General features: G+C 41.0%; 1 protein-coding gene and 1 pseudogene across 1 annotated transcript; both read right to left on the bottom strand.

The window, feature by feature from the left end:
• Nucleotides 1-663: 663 nt before the first annotated feature.
• LOC141113394 (chemerin-like receptor 2) lies at nt 664-2,392 on the bottom strand (annotated as a pseudogene).
• Nucleotides 2,393-7,881: 5,489 nt separating this feature from the next.
• Nucleotides 7,882-11,678, bottom strand: LOC141113393 (chemerin-like receptor 1). Its single transcript, XM_073606452.1, has 2 exons — nt 11,655-11,678; nt 7,882-9,093 (listed from the first exon to the last, which is right to left on the bottom strand). The coding sequence occupies exons 1-2, from the start codon at nt 11,676-11,678 to the stop codon at nt 7,882-7,884; spliced, it is 1,236 nt and encodes a 411-aa protein (XP_073462553.1).
• Between the last annotated feature and the right edge of the window lie 804 nt (nt 11,679-12,482).

Below are 12,482 nucleotides of genomic sequence, written 5' to 3'. Positions count from 1 at the left end.
TCACCAACCCCATCTGCAGGTATTGCCCAAATCGTCCTCTCCACTCCTCCCAAGACCTCCTGCTCTCTAGCTCCCATGTTACTGCCTCCCATTCTTGCCTCCTGGACTTCTCCAGAGCCTCTCCCATCCTCTGGAACTTCCTGCCCCAGTATTTCCTGTCAGCCCCTACCCTGTCTGCCTTTAGACATTCCCTGAAAACTCACTTATTCAATTAAACCTATCCCACATCCACCTAAGAACTATACCAGAGACACCTCCATCAAATTGTCCCCCCCGCAGCTATTACCTTTTGTACCACCTCCCCCTCCCTTTAGATTGTAAGCTCCATGAGCAGGGCCCTTCTATTCCTTCTGTATTAAACTGTATTGTAATTGTACTGTCCCCCCCCCCCTCTACTTTGTAAAGCGCTGCACAAACTGTTGCCGCTATATAAATCCTGTATAATAATAATAATGTGATCACTGTGGTTGGCCATAAGGTACCAGCCCCTCAGATCAGCTTGGTACATAGTCTCTGTGTATCCAGCCATCTAAGGATAGTTTGATACTCAGTGATAAGTGGGGAGAACAGCCACATATACATAATTAATGCAGTGCTGTTAATAAATGGCACTGGGTAAATAACAATCAGCTGTTTTAAAATGAATGCTTGTAGAAAAACACTTTATATGATATTTAGAGACTTTACATTTTTTTCTGATGTTCTGAAACCTGTTAAAAGTGTGATCTTTATGCTGAACATACAATAAGTTAATGTAGCTCTGGCTTTACTACCTACATAATACTGGATTAAGACAACTACATAGAGTTGCTATTACAGACAACATGATCATTAAGCCACGCATCCATGACATATGTGAGAAATTCACATTTCAAAATTCTTCCAGGTAAACAATATTAGCTACAGCAATTGTAGTTTTAGTTAGCACAAAAACTCCAATGATTATTGCAATAAACCTATATAATTTTTCGGAATTTACATGTTGTGATTTTCTTACTTACAGGACAATAATTACATTGGAAAAGACCATGAGACAAAGCGGTATAACGTACCCTATAACTATTATTGGAATATAAAATATATTACAATAATGGTGTCCTTCTTTATATAAGGCTAGTGATGTGTCATCAGCACAACACCTACTGTCTTTACATCCATGTCTGTGATATGGAAACTTCACAAATCTTGGTGGCTCCCATGTGTCATTACCTTGGCTAGTCATTTCCATGGCCTTCATAACAAAACTTAGAAAATATATTTTTTGACCTATTCTATCATATCTGGTAGTATTGTAGCGAAAAAGAAAAACATGCGCAATGAGTTGTTAGTCCATCTTTGTGTGCATCGGTATAATATATGGCTGGTGACCACCACCCAAATTGCGGTACAGATGAAGAAACAAATGTGCTGGGAGAAGACCTTATGGTGCCACAATGGTTTGGCCATTGACAAGACACGATCGATGGATAAAGCTGTGATAAGGAAAGAACTAGAGTACAAATTACATACAAATGCAGAATGACTCAGCTTACATACAATAGATCCGAATGGCCAGTACTTTCCCAGTATTATATTTACTCTCATAGGAGTGATCAGCAGGAATAAAATATCTGATACCGCCAAGTTCAGGAACCAGAGTCTTGACTTTTGTTCCTTCATTTTGAATCCGGCGATGTAGATGACTACAGCGTTGGTCTAAACTCCAAGCACACAGGTAACAGCCGCCAGCGCTATGACCAGGTGGCTGGTTTCTGTTGATAAGTATTTAAACTTGTTTATGGTAGTCTGATTTCTCAAGTCCCAGAAGTAGAAGCATATATTTTCAGAAAGTATCTCTTTCTCTGTTCTTGACACCTTAAAGTAAATACAGAACCTGAATGGAATAGATTGCACCTTCCTTTTTTAATCTAAAGAACTATCATTTTTTTCCTGTTCTTTCCTGTTCTTTGGGACAAAGCAGAGACATAACTAGATCCTTCAAGGCCCCTGTGCAAGAAACCATGAAGGGCCCCCCTGGCCCACGACCGGTTCCACAGCGGACCACCTTTCTGCCATCTTGGGGTTCCCCCACGGTGGCGAAATGCCAAATCCCAGTCATAAGTGTGAGCCTAGTAGTTCTGCCACTGGTGTCAGTAGTTTTTTATTTTTGTCTTTTTTTTTTTTGTTCTTTTTTTTTAACTTTTTTTTTTTTTTTACACTTTTATTATTTTTTACATATTTTTAGGACCCCCATTAGGTGGTCTAAACAGACCCCTGATGTTTTACTTTTGAGGCAGAGAAAGGGGCTGAGGTCAGATTCATCAGTTCCTTTCTCTGCAGCTTCAGCTGAACAGAATAAATGAACAGGAATAGCCCTTTACAGAGCTTACCATTCATTCATAAACTGAGGCATAGTAAACATAGTTTACTATGTCTCAGCTATGAATAAATAAAAAAAAATACTCTATTCATTAACACAAGGAAGGGGTCGGTAAATGACACATTTACAGCCTCCTTCCCCGCTCTCCATCCTGATAGATCCGCAGCAGCCAACCTGAGGTAGGAGGGGGAAACCTGGTAGCGCTGTGGGGGGGGGTAAGGGGGGCCAGGAAAGCAAACAGAAGCCCGGGGCAGCAGGACAGCGATAGTGAGGTGGTGGGAGCGGGATGTGGAGGAACCAATGCCCTCCATTTCCCTACTATAGCCACTGAATGTCTGCGGAAGGCAAGAGGAGGAGAAGTGAGCATTCAGTGGCTACATGGAGGGATCAGTTTCTATACATGCTGCTGCCCCTGCTGCCCTCCTATCCAGGTGTAAAGGGGGGCCGCATGGTCCCTGAAGCATGGGCCCGGGTCACAATGGCGAACCCTGTACATATATCCCTTGTCCCATGTTGCTAGAAACTTTCTAAACCTAGCTAATAGGTCCAAACTGCACCTCATCTGTTCCGGCCACAGTGGGTATGACCAGGGCAGCCATCAGAAATTTTTGGGCCCCTTACACAGCTTTAGGCCTGACCCCCCCGAACCTGACCACCAACATTCCCCAGGGCTTGCCCACGGGCCATCCTACCAAATCCGCACACCGACCACCCCACCTGTACGCACTCAGCCCCCCTCAATCCTGTATATATGTCAGCCTTCCTCACACCTGTATATATGTCAGCCCCCCCACACACCTGTATATATGTCAGCCCCCCCCACACACCTGTATATATGTCAGCCCCCCTACATACCTGTATATATGCTACCCCCAAACCTGTATATATGTCAGCCCCCCACACACCTATATATATGCTAGCCCCCCCCACACCTGTATATATGTCAGCCCCCCCACACACCTGTATATATGCTAGCCCCCCACACCTTTATATATGCTAGCCCCCTACACACGCACCTGTATATATGTCAGCCCCCTCACATCTGTATATATGTCATCCCCCCTCACACCTGTATATATGTTAGCCCCCCCCACACACACACACACCTGTATATATGTCAGCCCAGCCCCCCACACACCTGTATATATGCTAGCCCCCCACAAACACCTGTATATATGTCAGCCCCCCTCATACCTGTATATATGTCAGCCCCCCTCACACCTGTATATATGTCAGTCCCCCCCACACACCTGTATATATGTCAGCTCCCCTCACCCCTGTATATATCGGGGGTGCAAACAAACTGAAAAATTCAAAAAGAAAAAACATCAATTGCAGCCTCACTATACCCATCAAACGCGAAGTTTGGTGAGTGTTGATTCGCGCTTTTCATTTTGCGCTTTTCAGTTCGTTTCTGAACGGTCGTTCGTCAACCAGACATGTTGCGTAATTGGAGCAGATAACGTTTTATTTATTATTGGGCTTGGAGTTATTGCTTTGACCCAAGTCCAGTCCAGGAACAGGAGGAGGAGGATTTCTTGGACCAAAAATTGGTTGCTTTATTAATCATGACCAATTATGTCATATGCCTTTGCTGCGGGAGCTCCAGGAGAATAATCCGGATGATTTTAGGAATTATCTCCGGGTGACGGACCCCTGCTTTCACCAACTCTTGACATTGTTGACCCCCTATATCAGGGGTCTCCAAACTATGGCTCGAGGGCCAGATGTGGCCCTTTGCTAGCCTTTATGTGGCCCTTGGGGCACTATTCCTCCCACTGATATGAGACACTATTCCTCCCACTGACACCAACAATGGGGCACTATTTCTTCCACCAATACCAGTGATGGAATACTATTCTTCTTACTAATAGGGACACTACTCCTACTCCTATTGACCACGGACCCTAAGGCCATATTTATTCTCACTCATGCAGGCGACGTGCCATTTTCTGACCCTGCTGGCCACAATCTGGCCCTCCTCAAGTCTGAAGAACAATAAACTGGCCCTTTGTTTGAAAAGTTTGGAGACCCCTGCCCTATATTAAGAAGCAGAACACATGCATGAGGCTTTTATTTTATTTTTTGGTTGAATAATGATTTGATTTAGTATATTTTCTATACTTTTGGATGCATAAAATGCACTTTTTGGTTAAGTTCTATTGGCAGATAGCATGTCTAATTTTATTTGTTTTCTTTTTTTAATGCACAATAAAAAAAATTGTGGAGAATAATACTTGGCTATGTGTTTTACTTCAGTAAAATGACAGTTTGGGAGTAGGCAGTTACATTTTAAAAAATACAATGAAAAATTAACAAGGGACACCAACACAGTTGTATCTTTGATCTTAAAAACTATGGGATAATGGTGTTGTGGTAACTTGCACCCAAAAAAAAAACAAAAAAAAAACATAATAATATTATTCTTGATATCACTAGAAAAAAAAAGCTATTGAAAATACGTTTGGCAGAACTCCAATAGTATCACCAGCAAAGCAGCTTCATTATTATCCCATTAAAGAAGAAGAGAATGTGCACTGCATTTCGAGATTTCATATATTGCCACGTCACGAATGTCAATTCTCCATTACGAACACCAGTTTACAAGACCGACCGCTTCCAGCTCATCCTTCCGAGCATGCGTGTTTGTACTTTGGACTTTTGTCTGACGGACTTGTGTACACACGCTTGGAAAATCCGACAACACACTGTTGTCCGCGGAAAATTTATAAACCTGCCATCCAACATTTTTCCATAGATGGTTGGCCAACAATTGTCTGATGGAGGTCGGATTTTCCGCCAACAGCCTGTCATCACACAATTTCTGTCGGAAAATCCGATCGTGTGTACGAGGCTTAAGTTTCAAAAGAGTGAACTTTACTAAGCTTGACTCTATACTGCATGAAACTAAATGGGATCAAGTTCTTACAACAAAGAACACTGATGAAAAATTAGAGTGTATTAAGGACATATTAAACAATGACAAATGTTGAAAAAATATAGTTTCGGTGGGTTGAGTCACAGAATACAAAAGATGTCCTAAGTGAGGTGGGAAATGGTAATAATTAACATAGCTCAGATTTTGAGACTTTCTATACAGCATTTATTAGAGAAGAAAATAACAACACAGGTAAAGTAAATTGATGGAATACAAACAGAAAATTGAACACACCAGTATAAGTTAAGGTCATGAATTACGCTACTGCACACCAGTTCTTGATTCATTCATTAGTTTCTTTCTGAGTTCTTAATTATATTCATGTTAAAATCTTCTGTTGTCCTTTGTTTTCCATCAGAGGTGCCATTCAAAGAATGGTGAATTGGGGTTACATAGATACAGCTATGTCTATTGTACTGCACATGCACTAACTATAGTGTTTCCTCAATACTATGTATTTCAACTATGTTACTGTGAGATGGCAATCCGTGGATCATTATTCTGTACTGACTTATGTGTATGGATTTACGGCAATAAAAACCCTTAAAAAAGGCATTTGACAGTGCATTCCATTGAGTAACAGATAGTAAAAAACAAAAGTTAAACCTGGATTGTTAAATGCTAATGTAACAATAAATATGTAGCAAGATCCCAGGCCTTCTTTGGTCTAATGAGAACCTCCAGGGCCAGAGATAGCTGACATCCTTCTGTATATGGTGGGTTGTGAGGCACAGTGGGTGCAAGATGGTTAAAGTAATTGGGCGCCAGACATTTCTTGGATGCAAAAGAGATTTTTATTTCTCTTATAGAACTTTAGGAGAGAGGGTTAGGGGCAGGACACCCTTAGATAGTTGCAAGATCAATTGGCAGACTCTGAGACTTAAATAGGAGGACAGCCATGTAGGAAAAGGCATCCAGCAAGACGCCACATCTGCATGTGTAGGAATGCTGTCTCCTATGGCAACAGTCTTTAACAGTTCCTAACACAAAGCGTAACAGTTCTTTCACTTCCACTATAATCAAAATAAATAATTATTTATTAATTACATATATACACATGAAATGAATGAATGCCCAAATACTTGACGTGTCTAAACAGGTTCACAAAATGCAGCATTAAAGTCATTCAGAAGAGCTGAGTAAACGCCCAATAAGCATGAGGTCTGAGATTGAAGGGTTACCATCAGCATTCCAAAAGCACAAAGAATGCAATAAGAAATGCAAGACAACTATAAGGGCAACTAAAATAAATTATGAGAAATATTGTTGAAAAAAGAAAAAACAAACTTTTGAAATTGAAAGTGAGCAGTAAAGTGAGTAGTGATTTTGTTAGAGGAAGGCCCTCCATTTAACTTTTCTCAATGGAAGAGAGGGAAAAAGGGGGAGTGTCCTTGTGGGATCACCAACTGACTCTGGAGACTCAAAGCTAATAACCCCAACAGCTGCCGTTAGAAAGCCCCATACATACAACCTGACATGGGGCCCCATACAGCCAATGCTTCAGGTATGAATGAACACTGAGTGATTTGTACCGTGTTCATTCAGGAAAGGAAGGGGCTGGTAAATATGACATATATACCAGGCTCTCCCCCCCCACTCTTAATCTTGAAGGATCCTATTGTGTGCTTGCAGCTGCTGGTGGGAAGAAGAGGAGGGAAACCAGCATCACTGCGGAGGTAGGGGGGCACACAGGGGGGGGGCATGGGCAGCGGGAAATATATGGTGCACATGGGGGTAATCGGTGTGGTGGAGGGGCAATTACTGGAACTGATCCTTTTTATTGCTCCCTCAGCAGCAACTGAAAGCCAATGGGAGAGGAGAAGAAGCTAGCTTTCAGCTGCTGCAGAGAGAGCAGGAGATTGGTTCCAGTAATTGCTGCACCAATCACCCTCCCTCTCCACATCCAATTCACCCTGCTGCCTGGGCCCCCCTGCTGGCCCGGGCCCCCCACAGAACGACTAGTGGTACTCCCTTATCTACAGCCTATCTACAGCCCTGGCTGGAAGTTCAGCGCCAGGAAGAGGACAGGGCAATATTGCAGTGAAGATTTCTACAGAATCTAGTAGTTTAAACTTCGCGGGACATACTGTACTTCATTACAAGTAAATTCATGTAAAGCTGTAAAGAAAAAAAAGTGTTTTTTAGATAAACTTCAGCTTTATTTTCCAGGCCATTTAAAGGGTCAACTTTTAGATTAGATTTTAGATTAGATTTGTAGAAGAGAAGAGGTGCTGAAAAAACAATCCCAGTGTTAGTGATCCATTCATTCTTTTCTCCATTAGCAAATTGCTATGATCCCCCCTTCTTCTGTTGTAGGAGGAAGGGGAGAGACCAGGCATGTAAACAAAAGCATGAGATCACTGTGATTGGCCAAAAGGTACAGTACCAAGCCCCTCAGATTAGCTTGGTACACTGTCTTTGTGTATCCAGCCATATAAGGATGGCTTGGTACTCAGTGGTAAGTGGGGAGAATAGCCATATATCCCTAATTCATGTAGTGCTGTTAATATATTGCACTGAGTAAATAATGGTCCACCAATCTGCTTTTTTAAAATGATCACTCATAGAAAGGGGGTTAAACACTTTATATGATATTGAGAGAACTTAATTTTTTTCTGATGTTCTGAAAACCTTTTGAAAGTGTGCTCTTTATGCCGAACATAGAATCAATCAATGTAGCTCTGGCTTTACTACCTATTAGCACATACAATACTGGATTAAGGCAACTACATAGATTTGTTATTACAGACAACATGACCATTAGGCCACGCATCCATATCATTTGTGAGAAATTCATTTTTCGAAGTTCTTCCAGGTAAACAACATTAGCTACAGCAAATGGAGTTTTAGTTAGCACAAAAACCCCAATGATTATAGTAATATACTTATATAGTTTTTTGGAATTTACTTGTTGCGATTTTCTTACTTGCAGAACAATAAATAAATTGGAAAAGATCATGACACACAGTGGTATAAAATATCCAATAACTATTAATGGAATATAAAATATATTACAATAATGGTGTCCTTCTTTATATAAGGCTAGTGATGTGTCATCAGCACAACACATACTGTCTTTACATACTTGTCTGTGATATGGAAACTTCACAAATCCTGGTGGCTCCCATGTGTCATTAACTTGGCTAGTCATTTCCATGGCCTTCAAAACAAAACTTAAAAAATATATCTTTTCACCTAAGCTATCATTTTTAGAAGTATTGTAGCGAAATGGAAAAAATGCACAATGAGTTTCTAGTCCATCTTTGTGTGCATCGTTATAATATATGGCTGGTGTGCCAAGAGGCAAGACCACCACCCAAATTGCAATACAGATGAAGAAACAAATGCGCTGGGAGAAGACCTTATGGTGCCACAATGGTTTGGCCACTGACAAGACACGATCGATGGATAAAGCTGTGATAAGGAAAGAACTAGAGTACAAATTACATACAAATGCAGCATGACTAAGCTTACATACAATAGATCCAAATGGCCAGTACTTTCCCAGTATTATATTTACTCTCATAGGAGTGATCAGCAGGAATAAAATTTCTGATACCGCCAAGTTCAGGAACCAGAGTCTTGACTTTTGTTCCTTCATTTTGAATCCGGTGATGTAGATGACTACAGCGTTGGTCAAAACCCCAAGCACACAGGTAATAGCCGTCAGTGCTATGACCAGATGGCTAGTTTCTGTTGATAAGTAATTAAAGTGGTTTATGGTAGTCTGATTTCTCAAGTCCCAGAAGTAGAAGCATAGATTTTCAGAAAGTATCTCTTTCTCTGTTCTTGAAACCTTAAAGTAATCACAAGGGTTTAATTCAGCTATACTCTTGAACACACAAGGGGCTAAAAAAAACAGGATCTGAGTGGAATATATTGCACCTTCCTTTTTTTAATCCAAAGAACATTTTTTTTCCTGTTCTGTCCCCTATGGGACAAAGTACTGTACATGTATTACTGTGTCCCATGTTGCTAGAAACTTTCTAAACCTAGCTGAGAGGTCCAGACTGCACCTGCTCTGTTCCTGCCACAGTGGACATGACAACTAGCAAGGAGAGGGATGATTTATAATGGCAGCTTGTCTTAGCTCTGAGCACTGTCCAAAGGTGTGCAGTGGCAAAAAGAATGCGGGGGGTGGGGGGAGTGTCAGTCTCTTGCATTCCTCTTGCTGCTTCTTGTCTCGAGAAAAGGCTCAGAGCTGAGACAAGCAGCCATAATAAAGTATCCATCTTCTACATCTTCTACATCTTCTACGTAGCTGTTGTCAGATCTGCCATGGCAGGTCCGGATGCAGTTTGGACCTCATAGCTAGGCTAAGAAAGCACCAAGCCCTATGAGACAAAGTACCTCATGTACCTTGTTCCATAGGGGACAAAACAGTAAAAAAATGATAGTTCTTCTTTAAAGTAGAAGTCCACCCTAACACTAAAATCCGTGCATCTACAGACATCCACAATCTAACACTAACCTATCTAGCCCTGTAAAGAAGAAATCAGTATACATACCTTTTTTGAAGCCGATCTGACCCTGAGCTGTCAGCCGTGACTTTGCTGTTGAGTCGGGTGTAGCCGACAATGGAAGCCCCATAGTAAGTCTATGGGTGACGTCACTCCCCATTCATTTCACAGCCATTGTTGGCTGTGTCCTCTGCAGAGCTTCTGCCACTGGAGATGGGATCGGCTTCAAAAAAGGTATGTATGTATGTACGCCACAACATTGAACCTCCCTTATTTGTTCCCTTTTTACTGTTAAATATACAATTGAAAGCATTTTGTTGTATCTTTTCAGTAAGTGCAAACAAATACCTATTGATCATTTCAGAAATTCAAGATCAAGAGCTATCTCTTGTGTTATCTCAAGGAGTCTAATTAGCCCTCCTAGTTGTTATCTTGGGACTGCAAAATGATTGGTCTCTTTGCTGTGGAGAATAGGATGAAGTGGGTTTGAGTAGTTTAGCAAAAAACTACTGGGCAGGGCAGAAACCACTCAGTCCAAAATAATGCTGTGTGTTGTAGGGTATACAAATGTTAAGAACTGAACAACAATTAAATACATCCTGTATAAGGTTTATTTATTACTCTCAGCAGAGTAAATGTGTGGCTGCTGCACTGGCTTCTGATGTAAGCGTAAGTCTGTCTTTTATCTCGGTTTACAGAGAGGGGTATCCCAGTCACTCCATTTCTTTGTGTCTAGTATATCCCTGAACTATTCTCTAAATGAAGCCCGGAGAAAGTGGGAGATTTGAGCCCCCAAAATGCATTGGTTACCCACTTTTATATGGTGTTTAAAAAACCCTGTAGATATATTAGACAGTCACAGAAACATATGTCCTCAGTGGAAGATTTCCCTATAACTCTTGCTCTCATAACAGCTCTAAAAGCTTGGATTTTCCCTTATTTTTTGTCTCAGTAGCAATGATCACCAAGGTAAATAGGGGGTTAAATCTTCCCAGCGGTGAAACAGACCTCAATAAAAATCCAGTAGATGGTCTAACCATTTCCCACTCTATCCATAATTAAGAAAAGCAATGTTTTGCTTTCAAATACACTTTAACTCTCCAGCATCTACTAAATCTGAAATATCAACTTCTGGTGGACTGACCCTTTACTAGCATAGGTCCTGACAAATATGTGGAAGCATATATCTAATTTTTAGATTCAAGAATTGGGGTGATGGACAACTGGGCTCCAAGCTAGGAGATGGCTCCAACTAAATCAAATAATTGCTCCAAGTGTGGCAGCACTCTTTTGTCCCTGGATTTCCTCTGTGATGTCAGCTTGTATGAAGTGAACGGATAAGCGTGTCAAGCCATAGTAATTGTTCCAGATGCAAATTTTTTTTTGTCATTATATTTCAAATAAACTTTCATATCTGGAACAATCGCTATGGCTTGGCACTCTCATCCTTATCTCTAATTTATACATTTTAGAGATGAAACAAACAGTATAACCATACAGACTATGGTGAGAAGGGGCTAAAGGATGAAAAAACCTATGCATTAGTTGGAGGGCTCATTGATTCCATTAGTCCCCTCTCACCATAACTTCGTATTCTCTCATTGAGTCCAAAACCCTTGTCCAAAAGCAATGGTTTCCATACACTGCACCGATGACGATGACCAAAAATCCTAAAACAGCTGTAAGCAATCTAGAACAAATAATACTAATACTGATATTTGCACTATACCCAAATGCTTCTGATTGTTTATTTGGCTGTTTGGAGAACAAAGAAAAGATTTGCATGGCTGTACCCACCATCCTTAAATGAGGAATAACCCTCTTATTTTAGGCATATGTGATGACATGAGACTACATAAACTATTATATCTGTTTTTCCAATAATAAAATGTCTTACCTGTATCTGGACAGCAGTGTCCATTCTTGCTCCTGTGCAGTTGTACATATCTATTGCTCTAGATATTTTCATATTTATAAGAAAAGCATTACCATGTCCATTTGTATGCCTCTTAATAATAGATCATTGAATTTCACTTCAACTACCCTTGTCTTGGTAAAAATTAGTCCTAATATATTAACAATTCATGCTTGAAATATAAGATTAAGGGTTTCACATTCTACTAGAGTAAAGTGCTTCATGTTTACAGAATAATTTATTTGAAACAAATGAAGAAATAAATATTATAACATTTATAAAGTAAACTTGCATCATTAATTATTAGAGAAGAGGGTACCAAATTCACTCTTTCTTGTTTTGACAATGCAAGGCCCTGCCACTGTGGAAATGCTCAAAAAAAGGACACAGGGTTTGCATGTTTGCTGAGTGTACGACTGTGGAGTGTTGATTTTGGTATTCCCAGATGGGGCTTCACAGTTTGGAAATTTCAACTTGTCTTGGAAGGGAAGAAATCTCCAATCTAGTGTCCTGGTATTGTGGAAAACCAGCAGTGTGTGTGTGTCCAGGTGCACACAGCCCTCATAATGATGGACAGACCCCTGCCTGGAGACCTGGTTGTGTCTATCAGAGACTGCATCCCTTGTGTGGGGGACTTCTTGCCAAAGGACTGGGAAAGCCGGGACAGTTACACGTGCCTGGGAGACCAAGGCAGGGTCTGGGAGTCCAAGAAAACTGAGGCTTGTAGTGGGTCCAGGGAGGCTTGAAGAAGTCTGGTGGTCTCTGAAAGTGAACCTAGGGGGGCTGAAGAACCCTGTTTGAGGCAAGTAG

This window comes from Aquarana catesbeiana, linkage group LG12 (genome assembly GCF_042186555.1).
Source record: "Aquarana catesbeiana isolate 2022-GZ linkage group LG12, ASM4218655v1, whole genome shotgun sequence".
Taxonomy (NCBI): domain Eukaryota; kingdom Metazoa; phylum Chordata; class Amphibia; order Anura; family Ranidae; genus Aquarana; species Aquarana catesbeiana.
Note: the sequence above shows the minus strand (reverse complement) of the source record. Positions and strands in the feature narration are given on the sequence as shown.

Coding starts and splice junctions, on each gene's coding strand:
- LOC141113393 (XM_073606452.1), bottom strand. CDS start 11,678: ATGGACACTGCTGTCCAGATACAG. Junction 9,094..11,654: donor ACACTGCTGTCCAGATACAG/GTAAGACATTTT, acceptor GATTACTTTAAG/GTTTCAAGAACAGAGAAAGA.